This window comes from Leptonotus elevatus, chromosome 1 (genome assembly GCF_054856555.1).
Source record: "Leptonotus elevatus isolate MCC_2025b chromosome 1, RoL_Lele_1.0, whole genome shotgun sequence".
NCBI classification, from domain to species: Eukaryota; Metazoa; Chordata; class Actinopteri; order Syngnathiformes; family Syngnathidae; genus Leptonotus; species Leptonotus elevatus.
In genome coordinates this window covers 19,646,753-19,669,508 of record NC_141239.1, presented here as the reverse complement: position 1 = coordinate 19,669,508, position 22,756 = coordinate 19,646,753, and the positions used below count along the sequence as shown (strand labels likewise).

The 22,756-nt window shown below is 38.1% G+C and overlaps 1 protein-coding gene across 2 annotated transcripts in view; it reads right to left on the bottom strand.

Moving 5' to 3' along the window:
* Nucleotides 1-6,128, bottom strand: part of dspa (desmoplakin a) — a 31,704-nt gene extending 25,576 nt beyond the window's left edge. For both annotated transcript variants that reach the window (XM_086081530.1, XM_086081538.1), the window contains exon 1: nt 5,693-6,128. In XM_086081530.1, the coding sequence (XP_085937656.1) occupies nt 5,693-5,973 (281 nt within the window). In that variant the 5' untranslated portion in view covers nt 5,974-6,128. The remainder of the gene's footprint in view (nt 1-5,692) is intronic.
* Between the last annotated feature and the right edge of the window lie 16,628 nt (nt 6,129-22,756).

Genomic DNA, 22,756 nt, shown 5'->3' with positions numbered 1-22,756 from the left:
GAGCTGAACAGTTTAAAATTTAAACCATTGAAATCAGTCAAGAAATGTGGAAGTTCACCATAATCAACATCAACTAAAAGTATCTTACTGCCCCTTTACAAAACATGCACATTCACGCACACACATTTGATTTTAAGTAACATTTCAATGAGCTGAACAGTTTAAAATTTAAACCATTGAAATCGGTCAAGAAATGTGGAATCTACCATAATCAACAGTATGTTACTGCCCCTTTAAGAAACATGCACATTCACGCACACACATTTGATTTTATGTAACATTTCAATGAGCTGAACAGTTTAAACTTTCAACCATTGAAATGGGTCAAGAAATGTGGAAGTTAACCATAATCAACACTATGTTACTGCCCCTTTAAGAAACATGCACATTCACGCACACACATTTGATTTTAAGTAACATTTCAATGAGCTGAACAGTTTAAAATTCAAACCATTGAAATCGGTCAAGAAATGTGGAATCTACCATAATTAACAGTATCTCACTGCCCCTTTACAAAACATGCACATTCACGCACACACATTTGATTTTAAGTAACATTTCAATGAGCTGAACAGTTTAAAATTTAAACCATTGAAATCGGTCAAGAAATGTGGAATCTACCATAATCAACAGTATGTTACTGCCCCTTTAAGAAACATGCACATTCACGCACACACATTTGATTTTAAGTAACATTTCAATGAGCTGAACAGTTTAAAATTCAAACCATTGAAATCGGTCAAGAAATGTGGAATCTACCATAATTAACAGCATCTCACTGCCCCTTTACAAAACATGCACATTCACGCACACACATTTGATTTTAAGTTGTGAGGAGACGTCACGCACCAACACTCCATTGATTTGTATAGGATTACGCTCACCTCAAACAAAAGCCTCTCGCGACTTAACGGTTGAAGATGCAGATTCCAGAAATGGCTCGTTAGAACGGCAAGGGTTTGGGGAACGCGAGCATGTTCTCAGTTTTTTAATCGGATGAAAAATGACCAAATGAGAGCAGGTTGAAAACTTATGATTGATCGAAAATGAAGAGGGAAAAAACGGCGAAATTAACATGGAGGAGATAGGCGTCAAAGTCCGACTTCTCCTCGCTTAAAGTGAAAATAAAGGTACTAAATGACACCGTAGCCAAATAAAACTTAGTTCTTCAGAAAGCAGAGGCTTGTGGCTACAAAATGTGCGAATTTGATGTCTAGTGAGCAAAGATTGTGGCCATGGTGACGAGTTGAAGTGAAACTTTTGGAAATAGATTTTTTGGTTCCCGTCACTGAAGCCTTAATTAGTCACACTCTAAATAGGCGACTTTTCCCCTTTGCTCACTGTCTTTGAACCCTCACAGGGGGGAGAGCTTTCATTCCTTAAATTTTTTTTTGACACTGAGCTAAAGATGACAAAAATTCCAACAAAATGAGCTAATTTTCATATCGGTCGGTTAATGTATGCGCGCGCAGCGTGTCTTTGAAAAAGGTGCTTGATTGGAGTTGATCTCTTTCGGATTCCCATTCATTCCTATGGGACTTTATTTGGGAGTTTTTTGGGAATAGCGTCGCCATGGTAACTGGGAATTCTTATAAAAATAATAGCGCAGCGAGTCAGATCGAGCCGCATCGTTTGATACCTCTTTTGTCCCGGTGCGATCTACGGTTCGGGCCCTATTTTTGCGGAAAAGTCGCTGGAAGATGATATAAAAATAAGAAGAATAATATTAAACCCTTTTTTCTAGGATAGTAATATGTGCCTGCTTGCTCCGCAAGCAGCAGCTTCGCTGCTGCTTGCTCCGCTTAGCAGGCCCATAACTAGAAAAATTCCCGCGGAAATTTTGAATGGGCCTGCTAACTCTTTTCAATGAGCTGAACAGTTTAAAATTTCAACCATTGAAATCGCTCAAGAAATGTGCAAGTTAACCATAATCAAGATCAAATAAAGTATCTTACTGTCCCTTTAAGAAATATGCACATTCACGCGCACACATTTGATTTTAACCAACATTTCAATGAGCTGAACAGTTTAAAATTTAAACCATTGAAATCGCTCAAGAAATGTAAAAGTTAACCATAATCAACAGTATGTTACTGCCCCTTTAAGAAACATGCACATTCACGCACACACATTTGATTTTAAGTAACATTTCAATGAGCTGAACAGTTTAAAATTCAAACCATTGAAATCGGTCAAGAAATGTGGAATCTACCATAATTAACAGCATCTCACTGCCCCTTTACAAAACATGCACATTCACGCACACACATTTGATTTTAAGTTGTGAGGAGACGTCACGCACCAACACTCCATTGATTTGTATAGGATTACGCTCACCTCAAACAAAAGCCTCTCGCGACTTAACGGTTGAAGATGCAGATTCCAGAAATGGCTCGTTAGAACGGCAAGGGTTTGGGGAACGCGAGCATGTTCTCAGTTTTTTAATCGGATGAAAAATGACCAAATGAGAGCAGGTTGAAAACTTATGATTGATCGAAAATGAAGAGGGAAAAACGGCGAAAATTACATTGAAAAGAGATCAAAAATGTGCGACTTCTCCTCGCTTAAAGTGAAAATAAAGGTACTAAATGACACCTTAGCCAAATAAAACTTAGTTCTTCAGAAAGCAGAGGCTTGTGGCTACAAAATGTGCGAATTTGATGTGTAGTGAGCAAAGATTGTGGCCATGGTGACGAGTTGAAGTGAAACTTTTGGAAATAGATTTTTTTGGTTCCCGTCACTGAAGCCTTAATTGCATATCAGAGTGGCGATTACACTCACTGTCTTTGAACCCGCACAGGGGGAAGAGCTTTCATTCCTTAATATTTTTTTTGACACTGAGCTAAAGATGACAAAAATTCCAACAAAATGAGCTAATTTTCATATCGGTCGGTTAACGTATGCGCGCGCAGCGTGTCTTTGAAAAAGGTGCTTGATTGGAGTTGATCTCTTTCGGATTCCCATTCATTCCTATGGGACTTTATTTGGGAGTTTTTTGGGAATAGCGTCGCCATGGTAACTGGGAATTCTTATAAAAATAATAGCGCAGCGAGTCAGATCGAGCCGCATCGTTTGATACCTCTTTTGTCCCGGTGCGATCTACGGTTCGGGCCCTATTTTTGCGGAAAAGTCGCTGGAAGATGATATAAAAATAATAATATTAAACACTTTTCTAGGGTGGATAGTAATATGTGCCTGCTTGCTCCGCAAGCAGCAGCTTCGCTGCTGCTTGCTCCGCTTAGCAGGCCCATAACTAGAAAAATTCCCGCGGAAATTTTGAATGGGCCTGCTAACTCTTTTCAATGAGCTGAACAGTTTAAAATTTAAACCATTGAAATCGGTCAAGAAATGTGCAAGTTAACCAAAATCAACAGTATGTTACTGCCCCTTTAAGAAACATGCACATTCACGCACACACATTTGATTTTAAGTAACATTTCAATGAGCTGAACAGTTTAAAATTCAAACCATTGAAATCGGTCAAGAAATGTGGAATCTACCATAATTAACAGTATCTCACTGCCCCTTTAAGAAACATGCACATTCACGCACACACATTTGATTTTAAGTAACATTTCAATGAGCTGAACAGTTTAAAATTCAAACCATTGAAATCGGTCAAGAAATGTGGAATCTACCATAATTAACAGTATCTCACTGCCCTTTACAAAACATGCACATTCACGCACACACATTTGATTTTAAGTTGTGAGGAGACGTCACGCACCAACACTCCATTGATTTGTATAGGATTACGCTCACCTCAAACAAAAGCCTCTCGCGACTTAACGGTTGAAGATGCAGATTCCAGAAATGGCTCGTTAGAACGGCAAGGGTTTGGGGAACGCGAGCATGTTCTCAGTTTTTTAATCGGATGAAAAATGACCAAATGAGAGCAGGTTGAAAACTTATGATTGATCGAAAATGAAGAGGCAAAAACGGCGAAAATTACATTGAAAAGAGATCAAAAATGTGCGACTTCTCCTCGCTTAAAGTGAAAATAAAGGTACTAAATGACACCTTAGCCAAATAAAACTTAGTTCTTCAGAAAGCAGAGGCTTGTGGCTACAAAATGTGCGAATTTGATGTCTAGTGAGCAAAGATTGTGGCCATGGTGACGAGTTGAAGTGAAACTTTTGGAAATATATTTTTTGGTTCCCACCACTCAGACCTTAATTAGTCACGCTCTAACTGATGCAAGAAAGGCGACTTTTACCCCTTTGCTCACTGTCTTTGAACCCGCACAGGGGGGAGAGCTTTCATTCCTTAAATTTTTTTTTGACACTGAGCTAAAGATGACAAAAATTCCAACAAAATGAGCTATTTTTCATATCGGTCGGTTAATGTATGCGCGCGCAGCGTGTCTTTGAAAAAGGTGCTTGATTGGAGTTGATCTCTTTCGGATTCCCATTCATTCCTATGGGACTTTATTTGGGAGTTTTTTGGGAATAGCGTCGCCATGGTAACTGGGAATTCTTAGAAAAATAATGCCGCACCGAGTCAGATCGAGCCGCATCGTTTGATACCTCTTTTGTCCCGGTGCGATCTACGGTACGGGCCGCATTTTAGCAGAAAAAACGCGGAAGATTAAAGAATAATAAGAAGAAAAAAAATAAACCCCTTTTCTAGGATAGTAATATGTGCCTGCTTGCTCCGCAAGCAGCAGCTTCGCTGCTGCTTGCTCCGCTTAGCAGGCCCATAATAATATTAAACCCTTTTCTAGGGTGGATAGTAATATGTGCCTGCTTGCTCCGCAAGCAGCAGCTTCGCTGCTGCTTGCTCCGCTTAGCAGGCCCATAATTAAGAAAAACAACTCACGTTTGAAGAGTGTTATAAAAGTTTGCTAAAATTCATAAAGATGTGATTTTTTATTCATTAATCTATTTATTTAATGTACTGGCTAACCAGCCATATTTGGCTCAATGGTTATCATGATAAAACACATGAAGTGTCACAAAGTTGATGGTTTAGGTTTTGGTTAGTACCAATAGTTTGGACTGGAGTTTCCACTATATAAATACAAACAATACAACACAAATAATCAATAGTGTTATTATCAACTATATCAAAGATATTTAAGTAACTTTTTTTTTTACATGTAAAAAGAGTCAACAACTGTGAATAATGAATTCACGAGTTTGCTGAACTTTAGAAACCCTTGTAATTTTTATTTTCTGGTTCTATGATTATCATCTAAAAAGTCCCATAATAATGAAAATGTTAGTTTTTGAAAGTTGAGGTTTTAAATAAAAACAACAACAACAACATTACATTACATTAACATTCTTACAGAAGGCTTTGTTAAGAAAACATGAATAAACTAAGGCTTTGCAATCGTCCAAAGGGCTAAGTGAGATCACGGCAGAGGGGAATTAGGGAGGGGCGTTCCAAGCATTTCCTCTGTTATGGTCAGAACCTTGAGCAACAGGATTCCAAGTGACCGCTTAGTCATTACAATAATGATTTATTTATTTGTACATGCTGATTCAGCAAACTTCCCACATGGACTATTCCTTTTATTTATTTATTTTTTTTTTATTATTATTATTATTATTATTTTTAATTACTACTCGTGATTGTAATTGTAACATCCCTGTGTTGCATTAACGGCATTTAAAAATAAATATGCTTTGCAATGGGTCTGTTTGAGGAAGTTTGAGCCAAAGCAACAGGTGATAACGGAGGGACTCACCTTATCACTCCACCTCCGCCTCCGCCGCCACCGCCGCCGCCAGCCGCCATGCTAACTTGCATTTTCCGCCCGGTGCCCCCTCCGCCGTGCATGGAGGACCTGGAGTGGGTGGTCTTGTACGTGTAGCCGCCGTCCGCCATCTGGTAGTCCCCTCCTTGTAAGCCGTTCCCAGACACGAAAACGTCGTTCCTCATGTAGCTTGACGACGACAAGTCTGGCCGGGAATTACTCCGCTGGCCCATAGAGGCCAGTCTGGACGTGGAGCCGCCGAACATGCTCATCTCGGCACCTGGTCGGGGACGGGGGGGTTGAAACTTTTTTTTTGGGTGGGGGTAAATCAGCCAGATAAGTTTTGGTGTTTTGACAGACCGTCAGACAGCCCTTTTGCCCCCTGTGGCCGTCTCCTGGTTCGCTGAGTTCGGTCTGCTGTGGAAAGGCGGAAGCTGCGCGCTTTTGGATCGCGAAGAAACCACACCTTTGGCTGTGTGCGTGTGTGCGCGCTCGTGCGTGTTTGCGCGTGTTTACGAAACACTCCTCAGTCCTCACTCTCGCTCGCTCGCTGACAGGAAGAGGACTGAACTCACTCACGCTGACATTCTACTCAATTGTCGTCCAAAACTTTGTAAAGTTCGGAAATGGCAAAAGTGCGTTGAGCTTTTAATGCACCAAATGCATAATTTGATATATAAAACCTTTTACCGGTGTATTTTTTATTTTATTTGATTTGGCAAATATATAAATAAATAAATAAACAAAATAAATAAACTATACTTGTGGATAAAAAAAGAAGCTAAAACAAGAGGATTAATTTAGCTCTCCTGTTAGTAAAAATTTACAGACTCTGAAATGTACTGAATAACATCTTCGCACGCAAAATAGTATTCCTCTTTTACTACTTTGCATAGTGCACAGACAAGGGGGGGGGGCGTTGGGGTTACTGACCAGACATTTTCTGCAAGCTAAATTCTGACACGATAATCTACTGAACTAACACAATATGTCCTACAAGAGAAAAACAGAAGAACATAAATGCTAAATCAGCTAAAACTGGAGAAAAAATATTATTCCCTGGCTGATGTTTTTCACATTAGATGAAAAAAATAGAATCAATTTCGGAACCGACAAAATCACGTGTTGCCGATGTCCCCTCAGCAACAAAATGACAAGAAAGTGTCATGCACTAAGCATAATCTATTGTTAAACATGATTCATTTAAAAATGAGTTAGTATCAAACACACCCTGCCAAAGTTCAACACACATTTAGGCCTCAAAAGTCCAACAAAATGCTTGAAATTTGTAAATCTTGAGAGATTTCTGTAAATGAAAATCAAAAAATGGTTAACCTTGCGTTTTGCTTTTTCAATTACAAAAAGAGGTAAATGGTGATAATAACCATAGAACAGCAAATTGTTCTGGGAATTAGGGCTCCAAAAGTCATAGTGATATCTTTCTGGGTTTGATATGTCATGCAGAGTTCAAACAAACACAAATTTCCAGTGTGGTGACTGTTGCTTTGACACCAATTAAATAAAGCAGCAGCAGCAGTGAGGGAAAAAAAATGTAACTAATAGCGGTGGTTGCGTGAAGAATGTATCATCCCAGGTTCAACATTCTTGAGGTCACAAGTCCGTTTGAGAAAGTGAAGGCTGTTAAAAAGCAAAGTGACACTTGGGACCAGCCCTTCCCTTACGTCTGGATGTGCGCTCTCACGCTGCCTAATTGCACCGTTTGCATGCGGCCACATGCAGGTAGGCGTGCCGGCCCAGTGAAAAACAGTGAGTAGTGCGTGGGTGGGTCTGCGTGCATGCATGCAACAAAAGTGGCGAGAAAGTAACCAGTTGGTGCGCACGTGTGTGTCAATTTGAGCATGCATGTATAGTATGAGGGGCGGCGATGACCTCACACACGTACGACTGACACACATAACGGAAATCTCATAAAACATACCAAAATGCTGCACTGTAAAAAAAATAAAATACATATATATATACACAATTGTAAGTTTGCTGTAAAAAAACAAAACAAAAAACTGTTGTTTTTACGCGTAAAAACTGGCAGCTGTGGTTGCCAGAGAAATTCTCAAAAAAATATAGTGCATATGTAAACAACATTTTACCACTGAGTCACGCCACCCTGTTGTTGCTAAGTTAGCAGTAAAGGACTGTTGAATAATCTACAGGTTTAAAAATATTACAGTTCTAGGATACATAATATACAAGTTGTTCTGTAAAGTTGTTTGTATTTACACAGTATTTTTTTTTACAAAATTATTCTGGCAACCACAGCTGCCAGATTATTTTTTGTAAAAAAAATACATTTTTTTTTTTACAGTGTACCAAAGAGTCTACTGACAAAAAGTGTTATTCTAACACTCCTATGATTTAATTTAACTGTATTTCAATTACAGTAATTAGTTTTGTTTAAAAAAATTTTTTTTTAAAGTGATCTCTTTAACATTTTCTTACTGTCAAATCAACAGTTGCGTTTGGTTCAGAGTTTTACAACATATTAATGCAAATTACACAATGCTTCATTGTTTTTGTATTTATAGTTTTTTTATGTCACAATTTTACAGATTTGTTTTTTACAGTTAAGTGTGAGAGTGTTTCAATAGTTTGTATGAAAGCATTTCCATATTTTGTGTGAGAGCATTTTAGTAGTCAGGATGACAGCTTTTTCATTTTTATGGTGTGAGAGCATTTATTTAGTTGTGAGAGCATTTCAGTAGTCATTTTGAGGGCATTTCAGCAATGTGTATGAAGACAATCATTTAGAGCATTTCAGTAGTGTGTTTGAGAGTGAGAGTAGTGTATATTTCTTTAGTTTGTGAGAGCATTTCAGTAGTCAGTATGTGAACATGTCAGTAGTGTGTGAGCATTTATTTAGTTCTTGAGATAATTTCTTTAGTTATGATAATGTTTCAGTTGCATGAGAGTGTTGGAGTGTCTGCATGAGAAGTCTTTAAAAAAAAAGTATATAAACAGACAATTAGTTGCGAATGTGAGAGCGTTTGTATAGTAGGTGTGAGAGAGTACGTGTGAATTGTGAGGTGAGTGAAAAAAAAACACAATTTGTGAAAGCATTTCAATAGTGTGCTTCAGTTGTGTGTGTGGGAACCTTTTAATTGTAAGTGTGAGAGCATTTCACTTGTCTATGAGCAAAAAACACTAGTATGTTAGCGTGTTACAGTTGTGTGTGACAAAAAAAAAGTATGTTCTAGTAGTGTGTATGAGAGCATTCAGTAGTGTATGAGATGGTATTAGGCAGGGATGACAAGGTAGCGGGAAAAAATCTGTGTAACCCCAGTTAAGCAGCTTTTTAGTTGATATTCTGAAAATATTCATAAGTGATATTCTCAGCCCCCCTTTAGCCCCACCAAGGGAGAGAGAAAAACAACAACCTTGAGCCGGCCCTGGTTTTGGGCCCCTCACGTCCACATAGAATGTCTGCAGTGACAGGAAGAGACAATGTACCCTGTGGCTTTACAATTGCGGATTTATTGCAAGTTGCAGCGTCCCGCCGTAAATGTGTGGGAAAGAAAGGAAGGAGGGGAGGCATGGCCGTGCATAAGAAGTCAACTCAGACTGTAAGTTCTCAACAAAACCAACACCCGGAGGTGGAATTCTGCCTCTTCTACGTGTGTGTGTGTGTGTGTGTGTGTGTGTGGGGGTGTGTGTGTGTGTGTGTGTGTGTGTTTGGTCTCAGCTTCAGCGTAATCTCCATTTACAAATAATGATGACAGTCTGTTATAAACCACCATTTCTGGAAAGGCCAGTCTTACGCTGAACACACCCACCCGCCGGGACACACCCAACATATTTTCATCTCTGAGCTCAGGTGTTTTTTTTTTTTATGCTCCAAACTAAACTTGACTGAACTCGCACGAGAGAGCAGCGAGGCCGATGAACTTTGCTGTATTTTTCAATGCTTGTGTTGCCAGGAATTTAAGTGTAAAGTCTCACTAGTGAAAGTTGAACCTCCTCCAGCAAGATTGTCCTTGCATGATAAGAATCTGACAACACGCCATTATCCGCTTAATGCATTTAAGTTAGTAGTAAGTCAAACGCTCCCAACTGGTGGTGGGGGGTAAATATTTAACACAATGTTTGTTTTGCAATACGGCGCGGCTCACTCCTGTTTTGCAAGCCAGCGAGGAGGAGCACTGTGACACATGCGGCGTCCTCGTCCAACACAACAGCCGCTTGACTCCTCCATGTTACAATATGCAATGACTGCGACACCACCTTGTGAGACGACGTGACCTCATTTCCAGACACTCGTGCTGACATCATCTGCTGAGTAGACATAATATATATATGGAAACATTCCAAAAGGAGGATGGGTAACTTAAATGATGGAGGGGGCCACAATTTTGCTACTTGGCAGGCATATATATGAATGAAAAAAATAGTGCTGTCAAAGTTAAAGCGTTTAACTGATGAATTAATCACAAAAAAAAGTTAAAGCGTTAACTGATTAATTAATCACAAAAAAAGTTAAAGCGTTAACTGATTAATTAATCACAAAAACTGCAACTAAGTCATGGTTGCCATCTAGTGCTGAATGTTGATATTACAACCTAAACGCAATTCATACATTTTTTTTCTTTTTTTAATTTTCTTTTGTCTTTTTTTAAACTAGATTTTTCCAGTTGTTCTGGGATTTCCCCCTCTAATTTCCTCCTCGTATTTCGTGACACGTGAATTGAATGTTTATCACTGTTTTATGAAGAATTTGTGAAAAGGAAAAAAATAAATCTTCTTTCTTTCTATCTTTCTTTCTTTCTTTCTTTCTTTCTTTGTGTGTGCGTGTTTGTGTGTGTTTGTGTGGAGGGGGGGGGGGGTAATCAAGGGGTCATTCAGAGTTTGGTTGCCCTACCCTGATCTTTATAACAACCTGACGTTGACGTTATCTCATTTTTTACTAACAAGCCAATCCCCCCTTTCGCTGGACAAACCCAAATGTCTCAGTCGTGACTAATCGCGTCTTTGCAGGACAACTGATGAATGTGTTTTTTGTCTGTGTGTGAGCAGCATGGTGAAAATAGGGATTCACACGCATGTTACAGTTGTGTGTGGTTCAGGGTTTGAATCTTTGCTCTAGGCTTCCTTTACTTTGTATTCCTTTGTAACGTTGTAATGCTAATATATTTATTGCGGCAGCACGTTAGCCTCACAGTTGAGATTTTTTGCCTTTCACTTTCCAAAAACATGCTTTTGGGTTAATTGAAAACGACATTCTGGCCCGTGAGGACAAAACACAAACTGTAGTTTTTCACGAAAATGTAATTGTTGCTGATTTTGTCCACTGTAGAGCACAGCGATGACCACTTAAATGACATTCTGAAATTTGGCTGTTATTCAAGATTTGATGGAAAATGTTGCCCTCATTTTGGTTAAGAAATTTCATATTAATCTCAATAATAATAATAATAATGATAATAATAATAACAATTGCACTTTAAGACAGTTCAGAATCTTTTTAATTTATAATTACAATTATTGAATTGAATTATGAAAATATTTTCATCTCTTCCTTGTCAAAGTTTGTGTAACACTTAAGTGATTATAACGTGTTGCTTTCATTAATAAACTAAATCATTTAACCAGTTACTGCCTCCGCAAAATTGTATTTGGAATTTAATGTTTGTTGTGTTTTATATTTAAGAAGAATTGATGTTAAATAATTCATCAAAATCAGATTGAAGTGAAGTGAATCGAATCGAATCAGAAAAAATGGAATCGAACTGAACTCTTGTGAATCTAAATCAAATTGATTGAGGAAATTAGAATCGATACCCAACCCACATTTTTTATACATGTATTTAATGTGTCTTTTGCTTTTTCTTTGCCTATTTTGTGTGTGTGTGTGTTGTGTATCTTTGCTAATGGCGGCAAAGGCTGAACGTGTGACTACTCAAACCGTAAAAGTGTGAATTACTGCAGCACAGGAAAGATAAGATAACAAAACATTTATTAGTCCATTGTATTCATAAAACACAATTCAAAACGACCATTTTAAAGTCTGCATTTTGGGTCATTTGATGGTACTTATGCTTATGGGGAGGGAGGGGGGGGGTCCTGTTTACAGTATTTCTGTTTATCTCTCAGACAATAAACAAGCAGCACTCTTTACTATAGTTAATTGCATGCTCGTAAACACACGAACGCGCACAGAGTTTGCATTAGAATGAACCTGCCAAGGCAAAAAATATTACATAATAGTTTGAGTATATCAGCTGGACTTTGGAATCTGAAGTGTTTTCCTGTCTTTATCGCATATTAGCGCGGACATTTAATCAGTGAGAATAGCAGCATAGCTCTTTGCTTTGTACTCTCTACAGACACACCCTAGGTTTTTGTTTTTTTTCATTACACAAGTGTCGAGCCGGTTCAAGAGTCACAACCACACTCACACACACACGCACGCACGCACGCGCGCGCGCACGAACGCACGCACGCACACACACGCACACGCACGCGCGCGCGCACACACACACACACACACACACACACACACACACACTGCGTCACTCATGGCACAGCACAGGCCAGGGCGGCTCCTGACACACCTGCATTAGTTGCTAGGGAGGAGAACAATCCAGGTTCGAACGGCAACAAACAGCGCACAAGCGTAAATGCAGGCATGACGGTTGACTGGTTTCTGTTGGAGCACAGCCAGGTGGTTTACTTTTAAGCTTTGTCTGGAAGGGTGTGTTTGCATCAGGAGAAGGTTATAATGTCTTTTTAATTGTTTCTCTCCTGCAACACACTTCAAAGGAAGATACTGAACAGTTTAAAATACTTGGGTCTCATTTAATGATTGCACACAATGGCAGATACAGTAGTGATGAAAACTGTCATATAGCCTAAAGTTTAGAAAGAGACAGTGAGCTGTGAAATGCTACAAACGGAAGGGAGTTCCTCCAAACTTCCTGCAGGGGGCATTAATGTGTAAGAAACCACGAGGCAACCGCAGCTTTTATTCTCTTCCTGGGTTACCTCATATTACCTTAAACCTTTTAAGCCCTTAAGTTGAATATTAGCCATACAACTATGGTACAAAATTCTGTAAACTACAAACGATAACATTAATGTGATAGTTAACAGTTGAAGGCTTAAAAGATCCCACAAAAAGGTGATCGTTGCATGTAATGACGCATTATGACCACAAGGGTGAAGCATTGCAGAACACATCGTAATGTGTTCTCAATGGTTAGTTCTTTATACTTCATTAGGCAATTGAGTGTGGGTAAAATATCAATACTGGATGTGGAATTTATTACTTTATTACATTACCATAATTTTTGATTTTAATGTAGTCATAACTATTATACTAATTGACGACAATTCCTATTTTAAAAAATGGCACTTGTTTACGTGCTTTTCACTTGTTATGTCTTCCTTCATGCTTAATTCAATTTCTACATTATTATTTTATTGTTTGATGCATTTACCCTGTAAATCACTCAATTTCAATGTAAGCAAGACCAGGCTGTAATAAACCATAAGTGCAAAGTGCAAAATATGCTTTATAACACCATTGCAAGCTTAATGAGTCCAAACATTATGTTTTGGCAACCTTGTATAAAGCCACAAGCTACATGTCATAAAACTAAAAATAAAAATGTATGACATAATAAATTAGAAATTAAAATTAAAATCATCGATCCATTTGAGGGGTTGGCCTCATGTGCACTTGTCTCCTTTTTAGTCGTAGATGGAAGACAAACCTCAAATGAATTATGCACATATACTCTAAATGTATTGCTTCATTAAGGACTTTATTTAAAAAAATATATACTTGAAGTTGACATTATGTTCAACCACAAATTTGATTTGTTGCCATTCACTGAAAATTCATATTTTTGGTTACTTCTTCTGTACAGTCACATTCTTGGTTACACTTGCACAATATGCTAACTTAAGGTCTGATACAAGAGCTGAGTCAAAAAATGTGCCTTGACAGAGATAAATAGCTCTGTTTTGTTTTGACACTATCTTCACAACTTAGCTACTTGTACAAAAAAAACCTAATTTGAAACCCTAGTTTGAAACCCTAACCACAATTTGAAACCCTAGTTTGAAACCCTAACCCTAATATAAAACCCTAGTTTGAAACCCTAACCCTATTGTAAAACCCTAGTTTGAAAAACCCTAATCCTAATGTAAAACCCTAGTTTGAAACCATAACCTTAATGTAAAACCCTAGTTTGACACCCTAACCCTAATGTAAATCCGTAATTTGAAACACCAAGCCTAATTTGAAACCCGAGTTTGAAACCCTAACCCTAATGTAAAACCCTAGTTTGAAACCCTAACCCTAAAGTAAAACCCTAAATTGAAACCCAAGGGTTTTACATTAGGGTTAGGGCTTCAAACTAGGGTTTCAAATAAGGGTTAAGATTTCGAACTAGGGTTTCAAATTAGGGTTAGGGTTTCAAACTAGGGTTTCAAATTAGGGTTTCAAACTAAGGTTTTACATTAGGGTTAGGGTTTCAAATTAGGGTTAGGGTTTCAAACTAGGGTTTCAAATTGGGGTTGGGGTTTCAAACTAGGGTTTTACATTAGGGTTAGGGTTTCAAACTAGGGTTTTACATTAGGGTTAAGGTTTCAAACAAGGGTTTTACATTAGGGTTTTAAAATAGGGTTTTAATTTAGGGTTAGGGTTTAAAAATAGGGTTTTACAATAGGGTTTCCAAATAGGATAAGGGTTTTAAACTAGGGTTTCAAATTAGGGTTGGGGTTTCAAACTAGGGTTTCAAATTAGGGTTGGGGTTTCAAACTAGGGTTTTACATTAGGGTTTTAAAATAGGGTTTTACTTTAGGGTTAGGGTTTAAAAATAGGGTTTTACAAAAGGGTTTCAAAATAGGATAAGGGTTTTAAGCTAGGGTTTCAAATTAGGGTTGGGGTTTCAAACTAGGGTTTTACATTAGGGTTAGTGTTTCAAACTAGGGTTTTACATTAGGGTTAGGGTTTCAAACTAGGTTTTCAAATTAGGGTGAAGGTTTCAAACTACGATTTTAATTTCGGGTTAGGGTTTCAAACTAGGGTTTTACATAAGGGTTAGGGTTTCAAATTAGGGTTTCAAAATTAGGGTTTCAAAATTAGGGTTTCAAACTAGGGTTTTACATTAGGGTTAGGGTTTCAATTTAGGGTTTTACATTAGGATTAGGATTTCAAACTAGGGTTTCAAATTAGAGTTAGGGTTTCAAAAAAGGGTTTTAAAAATTAGGGTTTCAAACTAGGGTTTGACATTAGGGTTAGGGTTTCAAACTAGTGTTAGAGTTTCAAACTAGGGTTAGGGTTTTAAACTAAGGTTTCACTTTAGGGTTAGGGTTTCAAACTAGGGTTTTACTTTAGGGTTAGGGTTTTAAACTAGGGTTTTACTTTAGGGTTAGGGTTTCAAACTAGGGTTTTACTTTAGGGTTAGGGTTTAAAACCAGGGTTTTAAATTAGGGTTAGGGTTTCAATTTAGATTTTCAAATTAGGGTTGGGGTTGAGAGGAACCAGTTGAGGTGGCTGGGGCATCTGGTTCGGATGCCTCCTGGGCGCCTCCCTGGGGAGGTGTTCCGGGCATGTCCTACCGGCAGGAGGCCCCGGGGATGACCCAGGACACGCTGGAGAGACTACGTCTCACGGCTGGCCTGGGAACGACTTGGGATCCCATCGGAGGAGCTGGCTGAAGTGGCTAGGGAGAGGGAAGTCTGGGCTTCCCTGCTAAAGCTGCTGCCCCCGCGACCCGACCCCGGATAAGCGGAATTGAAGACGAAACGGAACGGGTTGGGGTTTCAAGCTAGGGTTTTACATTAGGGTTAGGGTTTCAAACTAGGGTTTTACATTAGGGTTAGGGTTTCAAACTAGGTTTTCAAAATATAGGGTTGGGGTTTCAAACTAGGGTTTTACATTTGGGTTAGGGTTTCAAACTAGGGTTTCAAATTACAGTTAGGGTTTCAAACTAGGGTTTAACATTAGGGTTAGGGTTTCAAACTAGGGTTTTACATTAGTGTTAGGGTTTCAAACTAGGGTTTTACATTAGGGTTAGGGTTTCAAACTAGGGTTTCAAATTAGGGTTGGGGTTTCAAACTAGGGTTTTAAATTAGGGTTAGGGTTTCAAACTAGGGTTTCAAATTAGAGTTAGGATTTCAAACTAGGGTTTCAAATTAGGGTTTCAAACTAGGGGTTTTAATTAGGGTTAGGGTTTCAAAGTAGGGCTTTAAACTCGGGTTAGGGTTTCAAAGTAGGGGTTTAAACTAGGGTTAGGGTTTCAAAATCGGGTTTAAAACTAGGGTTAGGGTTTCAAAGTAGGGTTTAAAACTAGGGTTAGGGTTTCAAAGTAGGGGTTTAAACTAGGGTTAGGGTTTCAAAGTAGGGGTTTAAACTAGGGTTAGGGTTTCAAAGTAGTGTTTTAAACTAGGGTTAGGGTTTTTAAAGTAGGGTTTAAAAACTAGGGTTAGGGTTTCAAAGTAGGGTTTTAAACTAGGGTTAGGGTTTCAAAGTAGGGGTTTAAAACTAGGGTTAGGGTTTCAAAGTAGGGTTTCAAACTAGCGTTAGGGTTTTTAAAGTAGGGGTTTAAACAAGGGCTAGGGTTTAAAAGTAGGGGTTTAAACTAGGGTTAGGGTTTCAAAGTAGGGTTTAAAACTAGGGTTAGGGTTTCAAAGTAGGGCATTAAACTAGGGTTAGGGTTTCAAAGTAGGGTTTTAAACTAGGAGTAGGGTTTCAAAGTAGGGTTTTAAAATAGAGTTAGGGCTTCAAAGTAGGGCTTTAAACTAGGGTTAGGGTTTCAAAGTAGGGCTTTAAACTAGGGTTAGGGTGTCAAAGTAGGGTTTTAAACTAGGGTTAAGGTTTCAAAGTAGGGTTTAAAACTAAGGTTAGGGTTTCAAAGTAGGGTTTAAAACTAGGGTTATGGTTTCAAAGTAGGGCTTTAAACTAGGGTTAGGGTGTCAAAGTAGGGTTTTAAACTAGGGTTAGGGTTTCAAAGTAGGGTTTAAAACTTGGGTTAGGGTTTCAAAGTAGAGTTTTAAACTAGGGTTAGGGTTTAAAATAGGGTTTAAAACTAGGGTTAGGGTTTCAAAGTAGGGTTTAAAACTAAGGTCAGGGTTTCAAAGGAGGGTTTAAAACTAGGGTTAAGGATTCAAAGTAGGGCTTTAAACTAGGGTTAGGGTTTCAAAGTAGGGTTTTAAACTAGGGTTAGGGTTTCAGAGTAGGGGTTTAAACTAGGGTTAGGGTTTCAAAGTAGGGGTTTAAACTAGGGTTAGGGTTTCAAAGTAGTGTTTTAAACTAGGGTTAGGGTTTCAAAGTAGGGTTTAAAACTAGGGTTAGGGTTTCAAAGTAGGGTTTCAAACTAGCGTTAGGGTTTTTAAAGTAGGGGTTTAAACTAGGGTTAGGGTTTAAAAGTAGGGGTTTAAACTATGGTTAGGGTTTCAAAGTAGGGTTTAAAACTAAGATTAGGGGTTCAAAGTAGGGTTTAAAACTAGGGTTAGGGTTTCAAAGTAGGGCTTTAACCTAGGGTTAGGGTTTCAAAGTAGGGTTTTAAACTAGGGTTAGGGTTTCAAAGTAGGGTTTTAAACTAGGGTTAGGGCTTCAAAGTAGGGCTTTAAACTAGGGTTAGGGTTTCAAAGTAGGGCTTTAAACTAGGGTTAGGGTTTCAAAATAAATGTTTAAACGAGGGTTAGGGTTTCAAAGTAGGGTTTAAAACTAGGGTTAGGGTTTCAAAGTAGGGTTTAAAACTCGGGTTAGGGCTTCAAAGTAGGGCTTTAAACTAGAGTTAGGGTTTCAACGTAGGGTTTAAAACTAGGGTTAGGGTTTAAAATAGGGTTTAAAACTAGGGTTTCAAAAGTAGGGTTTAAAACTAGGGTTAGGGCTTCAAAGTAGGGCTTTAAACTAGGGTTAGGGTTTCAAAGTAGGGCTTTAAAACTAGGGTTAGGGTTTCAAAGTAGGGGTTTAAACTAGGGTTAGGTTTTCAAAGTAGGGCTTTAAACTAGGGTTAGGGTTTCAAAGTAGGGTTTAAAACTAGGGTTAGGGTTTCAAAATCGGGTTTAAAACTAGGGTTAGGGTTTCAAAGTAGGGCTTTAAACTCGGGTTAGGGTTTCAAATTAGGGTTTTAAACTAGGGTTAGGGTTTCAAATTAGGGTTTTGAACTAGGGTTAGGGTTTCAAAGTAGGGTTAAAAACTAGGGTTGGGGTTTCAAAGTAGGGTTTTAAACTAGGGTTAGGGTTTCAAAGTAGGGCTTTAAACTAGGGTTAGGGTTTCAAAGTAGGGCTTTAAACTAGGCTTAGGGTTTCAAAATAAATGTTTAAACGAGGGTTAGGGTTTCAAAGTAGGGTTTAAAACTAAGGTTAGGGTTTCAAAGTAGGGTTTAAAACTTGGGTTAGGGTTTCAAAGTAGAGTTTTAAACTAGGGTTAGGGTTTAAAATAGGGTTTAAAACTAGGGTTAGGGTTTCAAAGTAGGGTTTTAAACTAGGGTTAGGGTTTCAAAGTAGGGTTTTAAACTAGGGTTAGACTTTCAAATTAGGGTTTAAAACTAGGGTTATGGTTTCAAATTAGGGGTTTAAACTAGGGTTAGGGTTTCAAAGTAGGGTTTAAAATGAGGGTTAGGGTTTCAAAATCGGGTTTAAAACTAGGGTTAGGGTTTCAAAGTAGGGTTTAAAACTAGGGTTAGGGTTTCAAAGTAGGGGTTTAAACTAGGGTTAGGGTTTCAAAGTAGTGTTTTAAACTAGGGTTAGGGTTTCAAAGTAGTGTTTTAAACTAGGGTTAGGGTTTCAAAGTAGGGTTTAAAACTAGGGTTAGGGTTTCAAAGTAGGGTTTCAAACTAGCGTTAGGGTTTTTAAAGTAGGGGTTTAAACTAGGGTTAGGGTTTAAAAGTAAGGGTTTAAACTATGGTTAGGGTTTCAAAGTAGGGTTTAAAACTAAGATTAGGGTTTCAAAGTAGGGTTTAAAACTAGGGTTAGGGTTTCAAAGTAGGGCTTTAACCTAGGGTTAGGGTTTCAAAGTAGGGTTTTAAACTAGGGTTAGGGTTTCAAAGTAGGGTTTTAAACTAGGGTTAGGGCTTCAAAGTAGGGCTTTAAACTAGGGTTAGGGTTTCAAAGTAGGGCTTTAAACTAGGGTTAGGGTTTCAAAATAAATGTTTAAACGAGGTTTAGGGTTTCAAAGTAGGGTTTAAAACTAAGGTTAGGGTTTCAAAGTAGGGTTTAAAACTTGGGTTAGGGTTTCAAAGTAGGGTTTTAAACTAGAGTTAGGGTTTCAAAGTAGGGGTTTAAACTAGGGTTAGGGTTTCAAAGTAGGGGTTTAAACTAGGGTTAGGGTTTCAAAGTAGTGTTTTAAACTAGGGTTAGGGTTTCAAAGTAGGGTTTAAAACTAGGGTTAGGGTTTCAAAATCGGGTTTAAAACTAGGGTTAGGGTTTCAAAGTAGGGCTTTAAACTCGGGTTAGGGTTTCAAATTAGGGTTTTAAACTAGGGTTAGGGTTTCAAATTAGGGTTTTAAACTAGGGTTAGGGTTTCAAAGTAGGGTTAAAAACTAGGGTTGGGGTTTCAAAGTAGGGTTTTAAACTAGGGTTAGGGTTTCAAAGTAGGGCTTTAAACTAGGGTTAGGGTTTCAAAGTAGGGATTTAAACTAGGCTTAGGGTTTCAAAATAAATGTTTAAACGAGGGTTAGGGTTTCAAAGTAGGGTTTAAAACTAAGGTTAGGGTTTCAAAGTAGGGTTTAAAACTTGGGTTAGGGTTTCAAAGTAGAGTTTTAAACTAGGGTTAGGGTTTAAAATAGGGTTTAAAACTAGGGTTAGGGTTTCAAAGTAGGGTTTTAAACTAGGGTTAGGGTTTCAAAGTAGGGTTTTAAACTAGGGTTAGACTTTCAAATTAGGGTTTAAAACTAGGGTTATGGTTTCAAAATAAATGTTTAAACTAGGGTTAAGGTTTCAAAGTAGGGTTTTAAACTAGGGTTAGGGTTTCAAAGTAGGGTTTTAAACAAGGGTTAGACTTTCAAAATAGGGTTTAAAACTAGGGTTATGGTTTCAAATTAGGGGTTTAAACTAGGGTTAGGGTTTTAAAGTAGGGTTTAAAACGAGGGTTAGGGTTTCAAAATCGGGTTTAAAACTAGGGTTAGGGTTTCAAAGTAGGGTTTAAAACTAGGGTTAGGGTTTCAAAGTAGGGGTTTAAACTAGGGTTAGGGTTTCAAAGTAGGGGTTTAAACTAGGGTTAGGGTTTCAAAGTAGTGTTTTAAACTAGGGTTAGGGTTTCAAAGTAGGGTTTAAAACTAGGGTTAGGGTTTCAAAGTAGGGTTTCAAACTAGCGTTAGGGTTTTTAAAGTAGGGGTTTAAACTAGGGTTAGGGTTTAAAAGTAGGGGTTTAAACTATGGTTAGGGTTTCAAAGTAGGGTTTAAAACTAAGATTAGGGTTTCAAAGTAGGGTTTAAAACTAGGGTTAGGGTTTCAAAGTAGGGCTTTAACTTAGAGTTAGGGTTTCAAAGTAGGGTTTTAAACTAGGGTTAGGGTTTCAAAGTAGGGTTTTAAACTAGGGTTAGGGCTTCAAAGTAGGGCTTTAAACTAGGGTTAGGGTTTCAAAGTAGGGCTTTAAACTAGGGTTAGGGTTTCAAAATAAATGTTTAAACGAGGGTTAGGGTTTCAAAGTAGGGTTTAAAACTAAGGTTAGGGTTTCAAAGTAGGGTTTAAAACTAGGGTTAGGGTTTCAAAGTAGGGCTTTAAACTAGGGTTAGGGTTTCAAAGTAGGGTTTAAAACTCGGGTTAGGGCTTCAAAGTAGGGCTTTAAACTAGAGTTAGGGTTTCAACGTAGGGTTTAAAACTAGGGTTAGGGTTTAAATTAGGGTTTAAAACTAGGGTTTCAAAAGTAAGGTTTAAAACTAGGGTTAGGGCTTCAAAGTAGGGCTTTAAACTAGGGTTAGGGTTTCAAAGTAGGGCTTTAAAACTAGGGTTAGGGTTTCAAAGTAGGGGTTTAAACTAGGGTTAGGGTTTCCAAGTAGGTTTTTAAACTAGGGTTTCAAAAGTAGGGTTTAAAACTAGGGTTAGGGCTTCAAAGTAGGGCTTTAAACTATGGTTAGTGTTTCAAAGTAGGGCTTTAAAACTAGGGTTAGGGTTTCAAAGTAGGGGTTTAAACTAGGGTTAGGGTTTCAAAATCAGGTTTTAAACTAGGGTTAGGGTTTCAATGTAGGGGTTTAAACTAGGGTTAGGAATTCAAAGTAGGGCTTTAAACTAGGGTTAGGGTTTCAAAGTTGGGTTTAAAACTAGGGTTTGGGTTTCAAAGTAGGGTTTAAAACTAGGGTTAGGGCTTCAAAGTCGGGCTTTAAACTAGAGTTAGCTTTTCAAAGTAGGTTTTAAAACTAGGGTTAGGGTTTCCAAATAGGTTTTTAAAGTAGGGTTTCAAAAGTACGGTTTAAAACTAGGGTTAGGGCTTCAAAGTATGGCTTTAAACTAGGGTTAGGGTTTCAAAGTAGGGCTTTAAACTAGGGTTAGGGTTTCAAAGTAAATGTTAAAACGAGGGTTAGGGTTTCAAAGTAGGGTTTAAAACAAAGGTTAGGGTTTCAAAGTAGGGATTAAAACTAGGGTTAGTGTTTCAAATTAGGGTTTTAAATTAGGGTTAGGGTTTCAAATTAGGGTTTTAAACTAGGGTTAGGGTTTCAAAGTAGGGGTTTAAACTAGGGTTAGGGTTTCAAAGTAGGGTTTTAAACTAGGGTTAGGGTTTCAAAGTTGGGTTTAAAACTAGGGTTAGGGTTTCAAAGTAGGGTTTTAAACTAGGGTTAGGCTTTCAAAATAGGGTTTAAAACTAGGGTTAGGGTTTCAAATTAGGGTTTTAAACTAGGGTTAGGGTTTCAAATTAGGGTTTTAAACTAGGGTTAGGGTTTCAAAGTAGGGTTTTAAACTAGGGTTAGGGTTTCAAAGTAGGGTTTAAAACTAGGGTTAGGGTTCAAAGGAGGGTATAAAACTAGGGTTAGGGTTTCAAAGTAGGGTTTTAAACTAGCGTTAGGGTTTTTAAAGTAGGGGTTTAAACTAGGGTTAGGGTTTCAAATTAGGGTTTAAAACTAGGCTAAGGGTTTCAAATTAGGGTTTTAAACTAGGGTTAGGGTTTCAAATTAGGGTTTTAAACTAAGGTTTCAAAAGTAGGGTTTAAAACTAGGGTTAGGGCTTCAAAGTAGGGATTTAAAATAGGGTTAGGGTTTCAAAGTAAGGCTTTAAACCACGGTTAGGGTTTCAAATTAGGGTTTTAAACTAGGGTTAGGGTTTCAAAATAGGGTTTTAAACTAATGTTTCAAAAGTAGGGTTTAAAACTAGGGTTAGGGCTTCAAAGTAGGGATTTAAAATAGGGTTAGGGTTTCAAAGTAAGGCTTTAAACTACGGTTAGGGTTTCAAAGTAAATGTTTAAACGAGGGTTAGGGTTTCAAAGTAGGTTTTAAAACTAGGGTTAGGGTTTCAAATTAGGGTTTTAAACTAGGGTTAGGGTTTCAAATTAGGGTTTTAAACTAGGGTTAGGGTTTCAAAGTAGGGTTAAAAACTAGGGTTGGGGTTTCAAAGTAGGGTTTTAAACTAGGGTTAGGGTTTCAAAGTAGGGCTTTAAACTAGGGTTAGGGTTTCAAAGTAGGGCTTTAAACTAGGCTTAGGGTTTCAAAATAAATGTTTAAACGAGGGTTAGGGTTTCAAAATAGGGTTTAAAACTAAGGTTAGGGTTTCAAAGTAGGGTTTTAAACTAGGGTTAGGGTTTCAAAGTAGGGTTTTAAACTAGGGTTAGACTTTCAAAATAGGGTTTAAAACTAGGGTTATGGTTTCAAATTAGGGGTTTAAACTAGGGTTAGGGTTTCAAAGTAGGGTTTAAAACGAGGGTTAGGGTTTCAAAATCAGGTTTAAAACTAGGGTTAGGGTTTCAAAGTAGGGTTTAAAACTAGGGTTAGGGTTTCAAAGTAGGGGTTTAAACTAGGGTAAGGGTTTCAAAGTAGGGGTTTAAACTAGGGTTAGGGTTTCAAAGTAGTGTTTTAAACTAGGGTTAGGGTTTCAAAGTAGGGTTTAAAACTAGGGTTTGGGTTTCAAAGTAGGGTTTCAAACTAGCGTTAGGATTTTTAA